The sequence below is a fragment of the Lynx canadensis genome, chromosome E1 (genome assembly GCF_007474595.2).
Source record: "Lynx canadensis isolate LIC74 chromosome E1, mLynCan4.pri.v2, whole genome shotgun sequence".
Classification (NCBI taxonomy): Eukaryota; Metazoa; Chordata; class Mammalia; order Carnivora; family Felidae; genus Lynx; species Lynx canadensis.
Genome location: NC_044316.2, coordinates 5,556,507 through 5,578,757, shown reverse-complemented (window position 1 = coordinate 5,578,757; position 22,251 = coordinate 5,556,507). Strand labels below are relative to the sequence as shown.

The 22,251-nt window shown below is 49.8% G+C and overlaps 1 protein-coding gene across 1 annotated transcript in view; it reads right to left on the bottom strand.

The window, feature by feature from the left end:
* Positions 1-22,251, bottom strand: part of DNAH9 (dynein axonemal heavy chain 9) — a 280,228-nt gene that overhangs the window by 233,401 nt on the left and 24,576 nt on the right. The window contains exons 7-14 of the mRNA XM_030296313.1: positions 19,257-19,424; positions 17,695-17,811; positions 15,937-16,087; positions 12,389-12,503; positions 7,198-7,266; positions 5,753-5,879; positions 1,974-2,229; positions 534-775 (exon numbers count right to left, since the gene is read on the bottom strand). Coding sequence (XP_030152173.1) covers positions 534-775; positions 1,974-2,229; positions 5,753-5,879; positions 7,198-7,266; positions 12,389-12,503; positions 15,937-16,087; positions 17,695-17,811; positions 19,257-19,424 — 1,245 coding nt within the window. The remainder of the gene's footprint in view (positions 1-533; positions 776-1,973; positions 2,230-5,752; positions 5,880-7,197; positions 7,267-12,388; positions 12,504-15,936; positions 16,088-17,694; positions 17,812-19,256; positions 19,425-22,251) is intronic.

Below are 22,251 nucleotides of genomic sequence, written 5' to 3'. Positions count from 1 at the left end.
GGGCTCCGAGCTGACAGTGCAGAGCCTGCTTGGGATCCCCTCTCCACCCCCCTCTCTACCCCTCCCCTGATCGTGCTCTCTCTCTCTCTCTCAAAATAAAGAAATAAAACTTAAAAACAAAGAAATTAATGAATTCGAAAACAGATAAATAAAATTAACAGAGTCAAAGTACAGCATGTTACTGTGATTCAAACCACAGCTAATCAAAAATAGCAACTGTGATCCATTACGGACTCTAGGGTTCTGTACTTGGCATCTCCTTCTATGTCCTCGGGGTTTGGCGTGGGACTTAGGTCATGCGGTGACACCGTTACGACAGTATTAATTTTGACACACTGGTACCAGAATGTGACTTTTCTCTCTACCGATCTGTTAGCTTTAGTTCTCTCGCTCGCACTATAAACTTCTACCCTGAATGCAGAAGTCACAGGATCTGTTGAGCGTTCTAATTTTCAAATCACTTACTGCATCCAAACACTTCCTGACGCTTTCCCTCTGCTAGTGGTAGGCGCATCCGACAGGCTGGTTATTACCTGAACGAGGGCATGAATCTTCAGTCCAGATTCTTTGATGAGATCGTAGTATTTTTCCATCCGGTTGCGCTGGTCATCCATGGAAAGGAGACATTCCTTTTTTCCATCTTTTCTCTTAAATATCGGAGACACCCATGTTTTCATGATGTTTTGAATCTCTTCCACATTGTCTTGGGCTTTCTGAATCCTTTGTTCGAGATCATGAACGCTGTCGGTGATTTGAATGACATAATCCCAAGTGCCTGCTCCCCAAAAGAAATACATTTAATTGAAAGAATTAAAGGTCTAGTCGCTACGGAAGGTACGGATTTAGTATCTGTAGGTTTCAAAAGGCTTTCTTGCACAAGTTATTTTGTTAGCACCAGAGTCTTTTTCTTCCTGGCTGTGTTGAAAAGCCAATGCTTACCATCACCCTGCTTATGGAGGAAAAGAAACGAGGAGGTAATGCTTACCAACCAAGTGCACAGAAATCGTCATAGTTGCTGGGGCACACCAGTGCACCATCATGATTGTCTTTGGGTTATGGACCTTCTGAAAAGCACTTTCGCCTCATTAAACGTTGAAAACATTGTTCCCTCTTGCATATAAAATAAAGTTCTAGCTCGTTTAATATGGCATTCCAAGACTTCTGTGAGTTGATAGTGACCTCCTTTGCAAACATGAACTCTTTCGAGGACTCTAATGAGAATTAATCTCCCTCCCCTATGATTTGGCACACTTTATTTTTAACTCTGTGAAGGCTTTTTATCATAGCCTGTCTTGGGTGATTTACGGTTGTACATATGTCTGTTGGTCCCACTAAACGTGAGTTCTTTGAGGGTAGGAGCCACGTCCCTTACACCTCATATTCCAAGTGCCGTTGAGGTCCCTTACATAGTACCCTGCAAAAGTTAATCCATCAATGAAAGTACTGAATTGGAAGAAACACAAGAAATAAATCATGGTACCCTCACTTAAGATGTCTACAATCTAGGGGTGCTTGGCTGGCTCAGTCGGTGGGACATGGGACTCTTGATCTCAAGGTCATGAGTTTGAGCCCCATGTTGGGGGTAAAGATTATTTAATAAATAAATAAAAAGTTTTAAAAAAAGGTATCTATATTTTAGTGACAAAAATTAAGTGACAGTGATGATATAAGAAAAGCCCTCATTCACGGAGGGCCCAATATATGTTGGAGACCTCAGGGAATGTCACGCAAACCCTGAGCCTCCCCAAACGCATGGCGGCAACATCTTCTCAGTCTACCAATCATATCCAAAGAGAAGGAAGAGAAGGAATACTAGCCCTTCTTGCCTTCTCTGCTTTGGATACATGTCTCGGAGGCTAGGCTTGTGTTTCAAGCTCAAATCCGGTTACTGGGGGAGTCATTCAAGTTCTACCAACTTTATCAGGATCCCGACCCCCAACCCCCTCCCCAGATTCCAGGCAGTGCCCTGCTACCTTCCGTTTTCCAGTTCAGAGTCTCTTCTGCAGCTTTCAGGCAGAGATCGATATTCCCCAGCTCTTTCTCCAGTAATGGCAATTCCACCTCTACAAGAGTTTTCATAATCTTGTTGTACCAATTCGCCATCAGTTCCAACTTCGCCACGAGCTGCCGATAGAATTCCCTGGAGGAGAACATGGCTGCTGCTGTCTCAGGAACATGTCGCATCTGCCTCGACTCAAGATAACTCATTTCCTTCAGCACTGAAGTCAGCTGGAAAAGCAAATCGGCATTAAAGTGGTTACAGCTCCGTGGCAGTAAAGGGTGGCAATCATCAGTCAAGGACTAGAAAACCCCAGGAGCCCAAAGACCTTCGTAACGGGTCCCTTCGTAACGTTTGCTCCTACCTGCTCCTTCCATCTAGAGAAGGGAAACTGAGTTTTGAAATTGAGAAAGCAGAGGACTCAGACGCAGCAAGGCTTACCAAGTCCGTCAATCCCAAAGAGTAACAAAAACAACGCTGGACAGATTACCCTGATGCTTTCGGGCACGTGGCTGATGCAGTGACGGGCTCACCCCAATGAGGTCACGCACACGCAGACACGGACAGAACTGAGAGGAGATGCTATTGTACGAGTTTAACTGTTAAATGGAACCATTGGAAACAGCCCTTCATTTCTGTGAGCCCGTGCCGGCACGCCTTTGTGTCACCCAGGCCTCTCTGAATGTCTGTGGGCACGGAGTTCAGTGGTACTGAACAGTGAGAGGCGAAGCAGACATGGGCCAATGGAAAAAGACACCTGTGGTTGGGTTGCTAGGTATTGGGGTCTTCGCTATTTATTGCGTTTACCTCTGAACCCACGAGGACAGATGTGTATTAGTGTGGGCAACAAAACACCCCAGAGATACTTCCCACCCGCCTCCCACTCCCCTCCCCTTTGCATGGAGACACGTGGGCTCCCAGCTCTCCTCGCAATGGCTCTGGGTCAGTGCTCCGCTGTGGCCCGGCCAACCCTACTCAGGATAAAGGCAAATGCTAACCATCTGGTGGGGAAATGGCTTCAGTCTCCTACTTTGTTTGAAATAAGCTCAAGACGGATATTAAAAATTTAAGTGTAAAAACTGAAAACAGAAAATTAAAACATCAGGGCTACTTATATAATACTGAGGTGGAGAAGGGCCTTCCAAACATACAACCGGAAAATAAAATACAAAAGGTTGCAGGCATTAAATATCGTTCACGTAATAAAACGGCACATTTCAACAGGTCTGAAACATATGCAATGGATTTCTTAATATGCGACAAATATTTCCCAAATATTCTAACAAATTCACAGGAAAAGAGGGCACTTCCACTCCGAAGTGGGCAAGAGACACGAACAAGTGATTTGTAGAAGAACTATGACCGGCCAATGAACAGATGAGAAGGTTCTACTTTACTAGTGGCCAAATAAATACAAATTAAAACAATGTTGAGATACTATATATATATACATATATATATATATATATATATATATACACACACACACACACATATATTTAGTTCAACAGGCTAGGGGTGATTTGAAGAAACGGATATCTTCCTGGAAGAGATATGACTGAGTTCCATCTTCCTGAAGAACCAATTGATAATGTATATGTGAATCCTCACAATGTGAACACCCTTTACCCCATTTCCAGGCCTTTATCCCACATAAATCATCGAGGACGGACACAACAATAACTAAGGATGTTTCCTGTAGCATTATTTATACTGTATTTTATTTCTTTCCAACATGCTTCAATGTTAAGATTCTCTATTATTTCATTTCCAACCAGGGAAGAAAAACGCGGTTAAACTATAAACACGTGCCATTTTCAGAGATGCAAAGATGTAACAAAAAAAGAAAAACTGCATCTTTCGATCAGTGAAATGCAGATTGATAAAACGAGAAAATAATTTCAATATCCAATAATAGGGCATTTAAAACACTTTAAATAATTTGCAAAAGAATTTTTTTTCTGGCCCCAGAGGGGCAGATCTGATCATGTCCCTCTAGAATGATACACGTGTTACTGTTCATTCTTACTAGCACGGCCACTGTCATGTTGCTCCAAGCTGGAAACAGGGACACATACAGCTCCTCTTTGACTTGTGTGTTTGGTTGTCTCCCCTTAACTCACTTTATAATTCAAGTATTCCCTCTCCCCTTTTCTTCTCTCTTTCACTCTCCCCTCTTTCCTTCTACCACCTACGAACACTTCGAAAGTGCCTACTATGTGCTGCACATTGGGAGAGAGAAAGAGTCCTTGCTCTGGCGTATACAGAGGAGGAGTGGTCCATCCTCAAAACTGTCTCGTCCTGAGGGCTTCATTCCTACAGTTATAACCTCTGGACTGTGGCTTCGTGGGTAACCCAGTCCCTCCTCTGTTTGGGCATTTAACAATCAACACTGCTCACGGTGAATGCCGATAAAATTATGCCAAGGAGTTAAATGAGTCAAACGACAGGCTTATGTGCTACCAAAGTGAAGAAATGGACCCTCCAACCCCCTTTGTTGACTCTGATCGCCGTCGGGAGTCGATGTTCTACTTAAACTGTAATTTTCTCAAAAGACACTCACATGCTATCAGCTTAGTTTCCAGCTCTCTCTACCTCGAGAACATGCCATTGATACTGAAGTCGCTGACTGCGTTTAGCTCAGCGTGGCCTATACTTTTAAGTTGGTTTTTTTTTTTCCAATATACTTCCTGATATGGGCTGGCTTTTGGTTATCACGTTCTCTGGCATGAAGCTTTCCACATTGCTACAGCCCACGGTGGTCTTCCACTCTTCTGATCGCCTAGAGCAGGGCCTGTCAATCTCAGAACTCCTGACATTTTCAGACAAAAACTCTTGCTTGTGGGGTGCCATCCTGAGTGTCGTGGGAAGTTTAGCTGCATCCTTAAGAATCTGCTCACCCTACACCATTGGCACCCAGTCCATGACGGACAACCCAAAATATCTCCCAGGGGACTAAATTGCCCCAGGTGAGAACCAGTAATCTAGAGTCTTATTCCCAAAGCTACTCCAAGGAGATTTATCACATATAATCTAATAAAGGTAGACTTTTGCATGTTGAGGTCCTAGCTTCCAACTAGCTGGTGGGTTCCTTGAAGGCAGGCGTAGCAATACCTGTTACCTATTTAAATACTTTCTCGAATTCCAGATGGTGCATACCTAGAATAGGATATGTAAACTTTTGGATGAGTTTATTTAAAAAAAAATTTTTTTTTAATGTTTATTTATTTTTGAGACAGAGAGAGACAGAGCATGAATGGGGGAGGGGCAGAGAGAGAGGGAGACACAGAATCGGAAGCAGGCTCCAGGCTCTGAGCCGTCAGCCCAGAGCCTGACGCGGGGCTCGAACTCACGAACCGTGAGATCGTGACCTGAGCTGAAGTTGGACGCTCAACCGACTGAGCCCCTGGATGAGTTTATCTTGAACGCAATTGCCGTTCTAACTTTGTATGTGGAGTTGAGTTCATAACAAAGCTGTTATCACCCAACTATGAAAGTTTAAAACATATTCTGCTGTATTTTCTGTTGTGCAAAACTGACACAAACGTATTGACCAACCACGGAGGAAAATGAGGACACTGGACAACGTAAGGAAACAATGCACCGCGGGATTCATCCCGAAAGGGAGATCCGGGGTGGAAATTCTCTCGGGCAGCTTCTGCAATTTCTTATAAAACGCCTCTGTTGCCTTCGAAATCAGCAGAGTTAAAGGAGTCTCTTCAGGAACCCACAAGGAAATTCCTGCTGCCTTACCTGTGGGTTAAAGTTGACGGCGATCTGCTTCGTCTCTGGGTCACGTTTCAGAAGCGGCTGGGAAAGATTGTACTGTGACTTCTCCGACACGGCCTGACACCAGTCTTCATAAAGTCTCATCTCGTACCTGCGAGGACCAGAGACAACAGTCACCTCTGAAGCACCCTCCCAGCGCCCGGCAATGACCCGCTGAAGACAGAGATCTATTAATGTGTATATGACCTAGATATCTACATAGGTATATGTGCACGTCTATAGCAAAAACTGAAGGTACCATCAGTAAGATGCCTGGCTACGTTCTTAGGTCAAAGTCACTGACTCGGCTTTCAAAAGGTGGTAGCACATGAGAACCCAGTCGAGAGGCTCCATGCAATCTTTAGAGGAGATAAAGGGAGTTGTGATTAGTCTCATTAACCGTGGGAAGAAGTTATTGGGCAAGATTTGCTCTCACCCTAATCTTCATGCAGCTCAGACATCCGTCGCTCAGCCGTTACCTGATGACTGAAAACGTGATGAATAAACACCCCACGGTAAATGGAGCTAAGGCCCTGGACCACGGGTAAACGGAAAATACAGAAGTACAATCCTGGAGTGATGTACCGGGCATCGGATCTAGTGACGGGGATGAGAGTGTGATAAGCAGAATGCCAGGAAGGCTGCATGGAAGAGGGGCTGAGGCGAGGCTTGACGGAGTCTGAAAGGGTGAGAACAGGTAGGAGAGTGAAAGGGAAATGGATGTCCCCCAGCAGAAGCATCAGCACCACCACAGGGCAGAGAAGAGACACATGGAGTGTGATATTGGAACGGCTGAGGCCGGAGGGGGGAAGGGACGAGGCTGGAGAGGGAGGCAAAGGTCACAGCGAGGGCTTTTCGGGTCACCTGAAAGTGACAAGAGCCAGTGGGAGGCACCGAAGGGCTCCCCAGCTCGGACATGCGGTGACATCACTGGATTTGCTGAGACTGTGGGCATCACAGCCTGAACCACAAGACTTAACCGCAGCTTTAGAGCAGGAACTAAGAGTCCGTGTGAACTGTCATTCTTCTGTTTTCTCCGTAAGAGGACGCAGGAAGTACTTTTAAAACTTATTTTCTCTTTGCGCAGCACAAACCGTTGCTTTCTGCTTCGCAGCGGCTGCTGTGATTTCCCGGGACACCGATCTCCAGGTGTCCCGAGGAGCGCCCTACTTCCTCCGGCTCCGCCAAGTTCATGCTCCCAACCGAACTACCCTGGAAAGCGTCTGTTCCTGGAACAGAGCCGCGTTCCCCAGAGACCCAGAAGTGCTGGACTCACAGACACCGTGGTTTACATCCTAAAACAGTGACATTGCACAGCCACTGAGGAATCTACGTGAAACCGGTAACCACAGAAGGCATCACGGGGGCGGGGAGGGGGGCCGGGGTGGCTATGCCATTTGCAGAACAATACGATGCCACAAGCCGCTTACTTGTCGAGCAGTGAGAGCATATCTTCATATTTTTGTGTCATTCGCTTTCCTTCGGCAGATTCCAGGCAACTATCCACACAAAAGAGGGGGGGGAAATGGCATCGATTTAGAGGTCAAAATAATAATCAAAGTAACAAACTGCACCTGTTCCCCGCGTCCTTCTCACCAGTGTCGTCCACCGGCCACTAGAGGGCATCTGCACTTCCTGAAATGCAGGCCGACCCCCAGGTGGCAGGGACAGTGAACACAGCACCTGAACCCCACCCCCCCCCCACGATGGGCTCCACCAACCCCCTCTCCTAGCCCAGCCAGTCATGCATGGGCAAGTGAAATCCTTCCAAAATATGAATTAAAAAGGAAATTGAGACGAAAGGAACATTCTAGGTGCTACAGTTTTCTGTATTTAAGGAAAAAAACTACATAATGTTATGAATTATAACATAATAAAACTACACAACATCAAATATAAAAACAATATTGAAAACTTTTTTAATGTTTGTTTAATTTTGAGAGAGAGAGAGAGAGAGAGAGAGAGAGAGCATGAGCGAGGGAGGGGTAGAGAAAGAGAGCGGGAGACAGAATCAGAAGCCAGCTCCAGGCTCTGAGCTGTCAGCACAGAGCCTGACGTGGGGCTCGAACTCACAGACCTTGAGATCATGACCTGAGCTGACATCAGATGCTTAACTGACGGAGCCACCTAGGCGCCCCCAAAACAATATTTTGTATACATTTGTATAAAGTGACATCTGATGTGTGTGTATACACATATATGTATACATGTATACATGTACATATGTATACGTATACATGTATAAATGTCACACACGTGTGTATGTCTCCTCTGAAATCCTTCTAGGACATGTGATGACAAAACTTCCTACCCATCACTCACTGACACGTCGATGCAAGTTTCCCCTCCCACCTCTTATGCCCCCCATACGTGAACGCACACGTGGACACAGAGGCTTCCGCAGGGATGCTGGGGGCCACATGGCATGTAAGCAGGGTCCGGCTGGAGGCACCGTTACCCACACTGTCGCCCGGTTGTGACGTTCCTTTGCAACACGAAATGAGAGTCCAGCCTCTGGGAACATCGGCGAAGTGTCTGTAATTTTCAGACACCTTCACGCTGACTGTGTGGGAGCGTCTGTTTCTGTTTGTTCTCCCGGCTGATTGCAAAGATTTTTTAAAACCCATTTGCTCCTTAACCCAACACAACGGTTCTCCACCAGATATCCTGAGCTCTCAGGATAAGCCCTCGTGCCTGCAGAGAAAGCATTGGATTTCCTGGCGTTCTATTCCCAGTCCTTAGTCCCCGTTCCCGGTGAAGGAGCAGGTGTGGCTGGGGAGGCAGCAAGGAGGCGAGAGAAGGGCTTTGCACCAGGTGGGCTGGCTCCCCCCAGCTCTCGCCTCCCGAGCCGTGGGATTTCTGCAAGCCTCAAGACGCCGGATCCCAGTTTTGTTTCTGGAGAAGAGTGAGGCCCGAGGGGAGAAGGGTTTCTCACACTGGGGGCCCGTGCCAGTCGCCTGGAAGTTTCAGGAGCCACAGGAATAATTGCAAACTCCCTGTGGGTTCTCCTTCCCTTCGTGGTGAGGAATGGAAAACGTTCTTGATAGCCAATTCATACAGGTAGTTGACCCCTAAACAACGTGGGAGTGAGGGACGCCAACCCCCACGCAGGCAAAAATCTGCATGTAACTTTGGACTCCCTAAAAACCTAACTATTAACAGCTACTCTTGCCTGGAAGCCTTACAGATACCCCAAACTGTCCACGAACACGTACGTTTTATGTTATATACGTTATACGTTGTGTTCTGACAATAAAGGAAACTAGAGAGAAGATGGTAAGAAAATCACAAGGAAGAACACCATAAAAACCCCGTCTGGGCAGCGCGCCCAGTAGCCCCTGGGTCTGTCTCTGGCCTCAACACCTTGTGCAAGGAACAGACCCAGTGCCAACCCTTCTTCCAGTCTCCCGGCACCCTCCTACCTCTTTCCCCGTTGCAATCTTTGGAATCATCCTGTCAGCCATGCCCTGCCTCCGGGACCAGCCAACAGCGTCTACTGGGCTTAGCTCCTTGTTGCTGACCAACCACGAGCTCCCAGATTCTTCAGAATCGTTCCACCGCTGTGGAGGCCACCGTCAACTGCCTGATCAACCTGCACCTGCAGGCCTCCTACACCTGTCTCTCCGGGCTTCTACCTGGATGCACTGATGTGGCTCCGGAGGGCTGGGCCACTTCTCCTCCCAGTTGGCAGAGAAGCGTGAGGGTGTCCAGCGTCTCTCAAAGTCACAGACCCAGCGGAGCTGATGCGCCTGTTCCAGAAGGCGCAGAAGCCATCCCGAGATGGGAGAGGTGAAGCCTGCCACGCCACGGAAGCTTCCACGCTTCTGGATGAGAAGCTGAACCAGCTCCTTCTGGATCCGCTTGCCCTGGGTCCCACGAGCACAGACCCCACCTCTGGGAATCCCGAGAACCACGTCCCAGAGGGGCAGGTGAAACTCCTCGAGAAAACGGTAACCAGCTGGCCCACCTCCGCAGGCTGGCCTGGCCGCGCCCAGGCTGGGCTAGGCGGGTTGCTCCTCCCCTTGTCAAGCACAAGAAGGGGACCCTGCACCTCCCTCCTTTCTGCGCATCCTGCTCACGTTGAGGTTTCAGCCTGAACTTACTTTTCCCTGCAGCCTCTAGGCAGCTTTTAACCACCCGGGACCAAATGGAAACAATAAAACTTCTTGTAGCAAAAGAAAAGAAAAAAGAAAAAAAAAAACTGCATGTAAATGTAGCCACCCAGTTCAAACCCATGTTGTTCAAAGGTCAGCTGTATACTACAGAGCAAGGTGCTGCAAATGTGAGTTCATTTTTAAACAAAGGGGAATTTTCAGGGGGGACCACAGAGGACACCTTGGGTGCCGTTCAGATCCCCTCTCCAGGCCCAGGCCCTCTTACCATCCTCCCATCCCCCCTGGGCTAGACACATTGGCTGCTGATGAAACACAGCTGCCTGCCTCTCGGGGGAACAGCTGCGGCCAGAGAGCCCCTCGACCAAGGTCATGCCCCTCCCCTCCGGCAGCCCACATCCACATCACGTTTGAGAAGATGGGGCTCAGCGTATCCTGGGCCACGGTGCCTGTGGCTGGGGGCTTCCCGGGAAGAGTGCTGGGCCAGGGTCTCAAGACCCCAGACTCTGTTCCAGTTCTTTCTGGGATCTCTCCCTGGGACTGTGGTGAGCCTGTCACCTCATTTCCGTTTTCCTCCCTTTCTTCATCTGCAAAACAAAGAGCTCGGCTAGCTCAGACCAGATCAGATGTTGCCAATGGATCCCCTGCAGGGCAGACCTGATCCTCTGATTATCGGATGGGTGTGGAGTTTGAGAGCAGGTGGTAACTCTGAAGTTGGGCGTTTTGCAGACACGCTGCGATTTTCAGCTCCTCTCTGAGTGGGGGGAGCGCTCTTACGGAGTCCGCTTTTCCACTGGGCAGCGCTGGATGGGGTGCTGGTGACCCCCCTGTTGGACCCCAGCCTGGCCGGTCTTCCGTTTTTCTTCCCCGGCCCCTGAAAGTGTTCAGTCTTGCCACCTGCACCAGAGGGTCGCCGGTGTCCTACCCGATGCCAAAAACACCTGGGAGGCCAGGGCCTCAACGCCTGGTTGCCGTTTTGTTTGCCAAAGCTGAGTGCCCTCAACGGAGACTCTTTAGAAAGAGGGGTCAGAGAAAGACCGCCCTTTCCCGAAGCATCCTGAACGTGATACCGCAAAACCGTTCTCTCGCTTCTTGCAGCCGAGACGCCTCTACGTAGCCCAGCTTCCCGATTGTCGAGCCGGTGGTTTCCAAACCTGGTCAACCATCAGAATCACGGGGTGGGGGGAGCTTGCTAAGGAAGCAATTCATAGGCCCCATCCCGCTTCGCGATTCGGATTCAGTAGTGGGAGGTGAGGCCTGGGAAGCTGCATGTAACAAGAGCCCCAGGTATTCTAACAGGCGAAGACTTTACAGCACGCTTTTGCAGACACTGGGCTTCTCTATTTCCCAGCAGCCTCAGTAGCCAGGAGACGCTGTGTTAGAGGAGACTGGTGGGAGAGCCCCAAAGAGCTGGAAACCCGGACTCCTTTGCCTCCAGAAAGGACCCTCGGGGCACGTGGGTGGCTCAGTAGGTTAAGCATCCGGCTCAGGTCGTGATCTCACGGTGAGTTGGCGTGTGGGGCTCTGGGCTGACACCTCAGAGCCCGGAACCTGCTTCAGGGTCTGTGTCTCCCTGTCTCTCTCTCTCTCTGCCCCTCTGTCGCTGTCTCTCTCAAAAATAAACATTAAAAAAAAGAAACCAATCTGATGGAGCAAAAAAGAGGCAGCCTGTCATCCATGAAGCCTCATTTTGCACCAACGGTCCCCTGATGAGTCCAAAGGTATCAATCTCGATACTGCATGTCTGTGTTCCCTCCCACACCAAAATTCACTTGTTGAAATCCTACCCTCCATGTGATGGCATTAGGAGGCAGGGCCTTTCGGGAGTGATTAGGCCATGAGGGTGGAGCCTCATGGAGGGGTGGAGCCTCGTGAAGGGGTGGGGGCCTTGCAAAGGGGGTGGAGCCTCGTGAAGGCGGTGGGGCCTCATGAAGGGGGTAGAGCCTCATGTAGGCAGTGGGGGGGGCCTCATGAAGGGGGTGGAGACTCCTCAAGGGGTGGAGCCTCGTGAAGGGGGTGGAGCCCCGTGAAGGGGTGGAGCCTCATGAAGGTGGTGGAGCCCTGTGAAGGGGTGGAGCCTTCTTAAGGGGTGGAGCCTCATGGCGGGGGTGGAGCCTCATGAAGGGGTGGAGCCTCACTAAGGAATTAGTGTCCTATTAAGAAGAGGCTCCACGGAGGTCCCTTGTCCCACCAGCCATGTGGACACAGTGAGGGGACAGCCATCTGTGAACCAGGGTGTGCCTCACCACACACCAAATCTGCCGGCACCGTGATCTTGGACTTGCCAGCCTCCAGAGGTGTGAGAAGTGCCTCTGGTGTTTACAGGCCACCAGGTCTGTGGCATTCTGTACAACAGCCCAAACGGACTTAAGATGCTGGTCTACTGCTTAAATGGGAAAGAAATGAAGGTGATTTTCATGCCCTAGGGAAGTGAGCTGCATTTCTCCAAAAATCCAGAGCGGGAGCTGAAGCCTAAAACGCACCCGCCTTTGGGGAGTCGGTTACTCACGGATGTGCGATGCGTCTGAAGCTGGCGAAAGGGCCCTGGATACGCTGCCGCAGCTCCTGTGCCCAGCGGAGACCCCCGGCCACAGTGGGCATGTTCTTGTGCACGGCGGCGAACCCTGGGGACACGGCACAGGCAGACTGAAGGAGGCCCGCCCCTGGCCCCACTCTGCCCAGGAATACCCGCCCCCCCCCTACTTTTTGCCTCAGTACCTCCACCTGCTAAAGTCACCCTGTGCCCACACTGAGATGGGGGTGGGTCCCGGGAGATCGGCCTGTAGGCTAAAGAGTAAGGAGGAGGGGCCTGGGGGAGAACACCAAATGGGGTCCGAGGACAGGGGTGCCCAGCCCAGCGCTGCCCCTCACTGGCTTTCTGACTCCACACCTGGGACTTTCCACCTGCCTGCACATCAGCATCACCTGGGGGCTCTTAAAAAAATCCCGGGGCACCTGGGTGGCTCAGTGGGTTAAACATCTGACTCTTGATTTCAGCTCAGGTCACGATCTCACAGATCATGGGATCCAGCCCTGCTTGGGGCTCTGGGCTGACAGTGTGGAGCCTGCTTGGGATTCCCTCTCTCCACCTCCCTCTCTTTGCCCCCCCGCTCCTGCTTTCTTTCTCTCTCTCTCTCTCTCAAAAGAATAAATAAATAAATAAACTTAAAAAAATTACTAATGCTTGGACCCTGACTCCGCCATTCTGATTTAATTGGTCTGGGTGGGGCCCAGTCATCTGTATTTTTAAAAGCTCTGGAGATGATTTCAATTGCACATTCAGGGTTGAAAACACTGCCTTAAACAGACAATAGAATCTCTTTGGGCCTCAGTTTTTTCATCTAGAAAATGGGAATACTATCTTCCCTGCTTCATTTCCAGGGTTTCTGTGAAAATTCACTAAGATGATGAATGAGACAGGCCGTGTGGGTTGTGAATCACTTGCCCAGCGTCAGCACAGCCTCGATGCTGTTACTTTAGTCCAAACAGTGGGTTTCTTTGCTCACAATTACTTGTCAGGATTCAACAGTGATTAGATTTCATTTTTTAAGACAAATTTTTAAAACTTATTTTTTCAGTGTAATTTGAGAAAGAGAGAGTGGGGAGGGGAGCAGAGAGAGAGAGAGAGGGACAGAGAGAATCCCAAGCAGGCTCCGCACTGTCAGCGCAGAGACCGACGTGGGGCTTAGACTCACGGATGTGAGAACATGACCTGAGCTGAAACCAAGAGTTGGACACTTAACCGACTGAGCCACCCAGGTGCCCCTGGATTCCATTTCTTGAAAAAAAATCTCAGTTGGAAGAGTTGGCAAGAACCAGCCACCACTTCTAACTAGCAAGTGTAGCTGAATAGTGGTCTCTTCCTTATTTTACCACAGACCCCACTGCTCCCTGATGTTGTACCCTCAACCCTGATCTGTTACAGTCACATTCTGCCCGGCCTCCACAGCAGGGCAAAATGCTAAGATGACACCAATGACCCTAACCCTTGCATAATCCTCTCCTCTTCAGTGTGGGGGGGGGGGTGGGGAACCAGATACGATCGAGAAATCACTCCAGTGATGACGCTATGTTAGATAGCGGAAGAGAGATGATCCTGGGTGGGCCTGACTTAATCAGGTGAGTCCTTTTAAAGCAGAACGTTTTCTCTGGTGGCTGGAAGGAGAAGTCAGGGATTCAGGAAGCCATACCTGGCTTGAAGATGGAGGCATGGGCGTGCCATCCAGTCACTAAGTGGCCACCCCCAGCCCCCCCCCCCCCCCCCCCCCCCGCCGCCAACAGCCAATGAGGAATTGCAGACCTCGGGGCTACAGTCACAAGGCACTGGATTCTCCCAACGAAATGAGCTCGAAAGCGTATTCCCCCCACTCCCCGGGACCTCCTGATGAGAACTTGGCCCTGGTCAACGCTGTGATTTCAGCCCCGGGCCACTCTCAGTGGAGATAAAGGCACATCATGCTGGGCTCTAACCTACAGAACTTTAGAAACATTTGTTTGTAAAGTTTATTTATTTTGAGAGAGAGAGAGAGAAAGGGAAAGCCCACAAGCAGGGGAGGGGCAGAGAGACAGAGACAGAGAGAGAGGAGAGAAAGAATCCCAAGCAGGCTCCGTGCTGTCAGTGTAGAGGCCGACGTGGGGCTCAGACTTATGAACCATGAGATCATGACCTGAGCAGAAACCAAGAGTCGGACACTCAATCAACTGAGCCACCCAGGCGCCCCTAAGAAGCAGTTCTTAATGACCTCCCTGGGAACTTGCAAACCTCTTTATAGATGCAGTGGTCCTACTACTCTGTTGCTTAAAAACCCTGGAAAATTTCCCGTTACCCGAATAACAAACTCCGGATTCCTAAATATGGCACTCAGAGAAGGTGATATTGTTGCCCCCAAACTCTGTGACTAACATAATCTCCCCATGTAACCTCGTTTGGCTGAGGCAGGTGCCACCCATCACCTTCCTCTCCTGTCTCTGCTTCAGAGGCCTTTGCCATTTCTCCCTGGCTGTCTATCCCCCGACCTTGCAGGGCTCAGCTCAAGGCCACCTACCCCACACACTCCCCTCAGACCTCCCGGCCATAAGCTGTCTTGTTTCGTTACCGTTCGCTGTGACTCAAGTTGAACATCGCCTATGTCTCTGCTCTGCATTACTGTTAAGTCTGTTCATGTCTGATGTGTTCCTTGAAGAACAACCCTTTAGTGTTAATTACTTTATCCCTTACCCTGGCCTGCCTCTGTATACAGTGCCCACAAAGGTGCCCTGCATATAGTGAGGATTCAAGAAATGCTTGTAGAGCAGAACTGAACTTGTGTTTGACTTCAGATCAGGTAAGACAGGGCATCTAAGAATTGCGGCAAAAATGGAGACGTCATGGGGCGCCTGGGAGGCTCAGTCGGTTAAGCGTCCGAGTTCGGCTCGGGTCATGATCTCACGGTCCGTGGGTTTGAGCCCCACGTCGGGCTCTGTGCTGACAGCTCGGAGCCTGGAGCCTGCTTCGGAATCTGTGCCTCCCTCTCTTTCTGCCCCTCCCCTGCTCATCTCTTTCTCTCTCTCTTTCTCTCAAAAATAAATAAAGGTTAGAAAAAATTTTTTTTTCAAGAATGGAGACATCACACCTCGGCACGGACCCGCCCTTTGTCAGCCTCCTGCAGGGTCCCCCCTCCAGAAGCAGGGTTTGCTATGGTGTCAGAAGGGAGCAGAAACTTTCCCCAGGCGTGTAGAGATCCGTTGTGGAACTGAGGTACGCTGGAGATTGATCAGTGTGGCAACACTGATCAAGGGTCAACTCACGCATTGTGCTAAGGTCTCAGCCAGAAGCAGTCGGGACTTCAGTGCTCTGGGTCGGCTGCCAGTCGCAGCCCCAGACACAGGGAAATGCGCGGGTCAGTGAATTCTACAATTACCCAAGGCGGCCTGAGATTTCAAGCAGGAAGACTGTGCTCTCTTTTCTGGGAGGATGTCATGGACCCACCGTGGCCATTTAACGGACACAAGAGGGTTGAGTTGCACCCTTGCTGGTAACAGAACTCCCCCACTCAAATCCGCTCGCCACAAACCTACCAAGTTCCGCCTCCTCCTGGACGCGCTGATTGTAGATCACCCTCACGGTATCCAGGTCTTTGTGGAACATTCGGACGAACAGCAGGTACTTTTCAGATGCATCCTGCGCTATCAGCGGCCTTTCCAGAAGGTTCCCTGCTATGTCTAGCAGCTGCGGAGGAGGCAGAGAGAGAAGAAGAAAAAGTCACAGATCCAACCTTTCTAAGTACAGCTTGTTTCCTGGCTATTTCTTTCATATGTCCGCTGGCGGCAGAGGGTCGAAAACTGTTGAGTCAATGACTATAAATAGGTGGATATTCATAGTCGCCCCTCCCTCCTTTGCTTCTAAAGGAGAAGGAGACCTGTCTGCTGAATTACCCGCCAGACTCTCACGTGTTGAGAGACCCTGAGTAAAGGATTAAACGAAGAGAAAGCAAAAGATGTCAGAGAGCTGAGCTTCATTAAAAAAAGAGAACTAAAACAGAAATAGAGATGAGGTAAAGAAGCTAACTGAGCTAGGGGTGCTTGGGTGGCTCAGTTGGCTAAGCATCCGACTCTTGATTTCGGCTCAGGTCACGATCTCACGGTCCATGAGTTCGAGCCCTGCGTCCGGCTGTGTGCCGACGGCACAGAGCCTGCTTGGGAGTCTCTCTCTCCCTTGCTCTCTGCCCCTCCCCTGCTCCCTCTCTCTCCCAAAACAAATAAATAAACTAAAAAAAAAACAAAAAAAAAAAACCTAAGCGGGCCAGGTGTTGGGGAGAATGTGGAAGGCTCAAATTTGAGGGTGGCGAGCAAGAAAAAAGTTTCAGAGAGAACTAATTCTGGAACTAATTTCCGGAATGAGTTCAAAGGCTTGGAGAGAGGAATCCTACAAGTGTTTCCCCATGAGTTATGGGGCCGCACTGTTTATGAAAGGTCATGTGTCTCTATGCTCAATGGCTAACGAAGGCTGGCATGCTGGATCACCCACTATCCCAGAAAGGCACGGACTCACCCACCCAGGGCTTGAGCCTCTTCTACAACTGTCTCACTGGTCATCGAGGCTACCCGAGGACATTTTCAGCGACTGGACACTCATCGACTTCTCCAAGAAGTCCATTCCACCTTTCACAGAAATCTCTCCCCTCCACGGAGCCCAAATTGGCCTCCTTATAACTGCCACCGGTCAGTCCTTGTTCTAATCTCCAAGTCTTTACAGAGTTGAAGTTCCTTTGCAGTTTAGAGAAGATCGGTCATGTGCCGTGAAGGCATTGTGCCTCACGACTCAGAAGTCTCAGTGTGCACCCACTGTCCACTTGTCCTGTGCCTTCTCCTCCCTATTCCTGCTCCAGCTGGCCCCTGACGGACTTCCAACTCTAGCAGCTGGTAGCTGAACCCTACAACCACTTATGGGGGGGTTTGCTCCGGCGTGAACCAGCCCTGCGGCACTGGTTAAATAGCCCAGGTTTTCAGGGGGGCGACCACAAGTAGACTTCTTCACTTCTAATGGGCACGCTCGGGATAAGGCCCAGAGAGAACATTCTAGAATAAACTCTTTTGGAAAGTATTTTCACATCGTCGTGTTTCTAGAAAAGCATTAATGATCAACCTGAGAGCCCTAGTTCTGCCCAGTCCCTTTGCCTAGTTCTCCCACGACACCGTTCTAGAAGATCCACAGGAACAATTGACATCTGCGGGGACAAAACCATTGGAAGAGGGGCGCTGTCCCCCTCAGCTGAAGGTGGGGACAGAATGGAGCACAGCAGTGGCTCCCACCCATCCGCCCCCCGCTGCACAAACCTTAAAGGCATGCTCCAAACCGGGGGCATCATCGAAGGCTTGAATGAAGAGGGTCCCCAGCCCTCGGTCAAGATCTTCTACTCTCTGGCGAAATTCGGACACGTCATTTTCGAATTCCTGTAGAGACATCACATGGACGTCGGACGAACGTGAGCTCCTCAAGGCCAATCCCACTATGCTCTTTACCACCACCTATGTGCTTGAATTGGCTACACCCAGGACTTAAATTTTAAGTTTCTAAAATTCACCCTGGCATGGCTTTGTTTCTATCCATGCAGTGACCCTATTACTGCAGTATTGTTTTCCCGGATGCCACTTTCCTGGTAAATTGAGTCCGGTGTGAGCTTGGCTCCTTGTCACCCCCTTTCGGGGCCCCTCTCCCACCTTCTGAAGTCCCTTCTCTCACCCCCAGTGCTAGCTCATGTCACCCCAGAAGCCACCTCGGCGCCAACAGCCCCGGCAGTAAGGCTACTCTATCATTACCTCCTACTTTCCTTCCTGCCCCAAGTCAAAATCCCCCCAAATACTGTATTTTGTCAGACAGCCCCAAGGGTGTTCTCTTTCTTAGAGCGTAGCCACTGTCAAAGAAACTTTTATTTGTGGAATCATTATTACCTGTTATTATCGCTTTCCAACACTGATGCATCGCCTTACAGAAAGACAAAGAAAACCAGAACAGCATAGTGTTTTTCTACTTCCCAAACCCAAGCACATTAATACTAGTATGTTTCCTTGTGTGTAGGATTTGGTGTGTTTTCAGATTATCACTTTGTAGCAAATACACAGTATATATCCTGTTTTGTCATATGCCACCGCCCCCCCCCCCTTTTTTTTTCCACCTGAGACTCACGGAATTTTTAGAAATTTTTAGAACTTCTGGGTTTGGCCAGCTAATCACCCAAGGTCTGGAGGTGCTCAGAGTAGATTTCTGCTCAATTTCTTTCTCCACTTCCCCTGGTACATTCTTGTGATTCCTTCTCCCCTAATTCAGCCCCTCCTAACAGGCATGCCATTCCCTCCTTCCATACTGACCCTTCTGCTTTCTTGTTTTGTTTTGTTTTGTTTTTCCTGCTGCAGGCTTGGACCCACAGGTCCAGAATCCTGGGCTACAGGTGACATGTGGGATCCTAGAAACTGCAACTCTGGCCCTTTCCTCTGCCTGAAGACTCCCTGGGGGACCAGGGTCAGCTCAGAACAACTCAGCCTCTGTTTCACTTCCCCCTCCCCAAGCCACTATGAAATTCTGCCCGGGTGCCCCTGGCCTCCGCGGAGCTTGAAGCTGAAAGCTTTGCACACGGCCCCCCACCATCAACCCGTACATGTCTCAGCATCTCTGGAACCCTGGGTATCATCAGTCTGGAGCAGTCAGCTGTTAGAAAAGGCCTTTCCTGAACTTTCTCCTGACAAAGAGAATAACTGGGAGTGGTCTCTTAATACAACCACCCGAGCCCCGGGAACCAAAGGAAATACACAAGGAAAATGCAAGTAAACACCTAGACCCTACCGCCTGGAGGCATCTGAGAAAGAGAAAAAGCTTGTGAGTTAGCCTTTCCAAGCCTTACCGTGCTCTGGGGGTCCAAGCAGTCATAGGGGGCCTCTGTAAAGACCCTGTACATCTCTTGAAATTCGTCGTACATTTGCTGGACCTGCCGACTCAGGGCACTCCCTCTGATGCCACTGAACTCAAGCTTTCCCAGCGTGTGGAAATCCACGGTTGTCTTCAGAAGATCCTATAGGGCCAGTTCACAAAATAGTTAATAAGAGCAGCAGCAGATAACACTCAGATTAGTATGGGAAGGGCTAGAAATCATGGGGAGCGGGGGTGGTTGCTTAGGAAAATAGGAAGGCTGATTAGTATCGTAGCCTTATTATTAGATCGGCTTGGTATAAATCACTATTGGCTAAACTCACAAAGCAAAGAGGAAGCACAGGTAAACAAAATTCACACAGACAAGAAAAAAACCACATGTATATTTCAGCCTCTTTCCCGGTTCTCTAATAGATAACAAACTATAACAACATTATTTACGTGACTGGTGGGCTTACTTCTGTTTTGTTTTTTTTTTTTTAATTTTTTTTTAGTGTTTTGTTTATTTTTGAGACAGAGACAGAGCATGAGCAGGGGAGGGGCAGAGAGAGAGGGAGACACGGAATCCGAAGCAGGCTCCAGGCTCCGAGCTGTCAGCACAGAGCCCGACGCGGGGCTCGAACTCACGAACCGTGAGATCATGACCTGAGCCAAAGTCGGACGCTTAACTGACTGAGCCACCCGGGCGCCCCTGATGTTTTTTTAAAAATCCATGTCGGGGCGCCTGGGTGGCTCCGCCAGCTGACCGTCTGGCTCTTGGTTTCAGCTCAGGGCGTGATCTCGCGGTTCATGAGTTCGAGCCTCGCGTCCGGCTCTGCTGACAGGGCAGAGCCGGCTTGGGATTCTCTCTCTCCCTCTGCTCCTGCCCACCTCTCTCTCTCTCTCTCGCTCACTCTCTCTCAATAATAAATAAACTTCAAAAAAATAAAAATAAATCCATTTCAAGGGAAACACGTTATCTGGCTCCAGAAGCACAGCTATCTTAAGGGATATTGACAGAAAACAGATCCTTCAAAAGGTCTCAAGGACCAGCCAAGAGGGAGACACCGATATTCTCAGCAACCACTCCTGCGGAGAGAAGGAATCTGCCATGTGGTCGGCTGGGCGACAGTGAGCAAGTTACTGGGCGTCTCTGTTGGGTTTCTTCATCTGCAACAGGATAATAATGGCGGGAGTGAAAGCAGTCCGGGTTGGCTTAGGGTTTAGGCCAGTGCTTGGCACGCGGCAAGTACACAGTGCGTGCGTCTTGCTGTCACTGTTGTCGTTGATACGGCAGTGCCCCAGCTGTGCTCAGAATTAAGTGACAGCTGGACAGCGCAGAGCCTCGGGGAGGAGCCCCTCCCAAGTCCACAGAAGCCGCTTCATCGGACGGGAGGCTTCAGAAGACACTACCGTGCCAGATTGTGTTTTTCCCTCGCACACGCTCATCTGAAGTCACAGAACCTGCAAACCCAGCCTTTCTTCCAATCTAGGCGCAGACCTCTTCCAACAGGAAAGAGGAGGGTAACTCTGACCTTTGGGTGCTTCTGGCAAACGCTGGGAGGGGGTCCTCCACCCTAAGGGGGATTGGAGGGCAGGTAGAGGGAACACCGTGTCACAACGCAGAAAACCCAGTGGGTCCTGAGTCCACTCCGGGAAATCCCCGCTGCCAACGGCCACTGCGATGGGTTGAGCCCCCAGGCTGGCGAAAGGCTGCTCGACTCCCTTCCCTTCCTGGGACGCCGTGTCCAACGGCAGTGACAGAGACACCGGGAAGTGGCGAGACGGGACTGGTTTGCCCCACGTTGCCAGGAGGGCACCTGGCAGCCTGGGGCAGCCCATCTAACCCCCCCCCCCTCCACCCCCGTTTTGCTTGCTATGCTCAGGCATGACTGTTGGCGGGCAGCTCAAGTTAGGGAGGAGAGAAGAGGAAAGAACCAGCTGAGGAAAGGAAGACGTCACCCAGACCAGGGGGTCCTGCCTCTCCCGGTGGGAAATGGGGCAGTCCTTACTGAAAAACACGTTTCAATTTTATATATCCGCAGGAGAACAGAAAAGAATCTGATTTAAATGAAATCGACTTAGATCGCAATTCATGTCCATTCAACAAGCGGTGCTTGGCTGTGATCAGTCAAGTGGGGGAAAACGTACGTGTGCTGTGGGGTGTCACCCGGGTACTCCTCTTCCGTAATCCCGTGGAAGTCAGTTTCAAGTTTTGGGAAGGTGCTCTGAATCCGTGTTAAAAGACAGACGGGTCTGGGTATGTTTGGTTACATCGCAAAACCAGATGGTCATTTAGTTGTACTGTTTTGTTCTCAAGAATACTTGAAGCATGGTCTTGGGTCCCAGAGGTACCACTGTACCTTCAGCCCCTGGAAGGGTCCTAGACGCTGAAGGAATGCGAGGCAGAAATGTGCCTTTAAACGTTCGTGCCTTTAAATGTGCGTTTAAAAGGGCCTTGGTCAAATACGAGGCAGAACCTAGCCTGGTCCTACTGTGGGGGCAGAAATAAGGCAAATGAGTGAACAGGGCAAAAAAGTAGTCCCGGCCTCAACTCGTGGGCTGAACGTATAAAATGACTTGCACTTGGCCATTGTGGCAATTCCACGTGGTTCCACTTCATAAAACAGAACCGTCTAGTACCCAGAAATGCCCGACTATAGAATGGAATGCTAAGAGAGATAGTGAGCTCCCCATCACGGCATGGATTTTAGTAGAGGTTTGCGATCAGGGGCATTGTAGAGACGATTCCTGAATCGGGGGGAAAATCGTCTCCCAGCTGTGGAAACTGATTCATCCTAACGATGGTTTCCACGTCGTTGATTCTCAAAATATTTGAATGCAAGTCCTTTTCGTTATTGAGAAGTCTTCAGGAAACAGATAAAAGGCAGTTAAAACCAAAATGAGGCTTAAATAATATTTTCAACATACCCATTTTTATTCGTCCCGCCAGTACACACAGGAAATTCACTCTGCTCTGTACTGGCTGA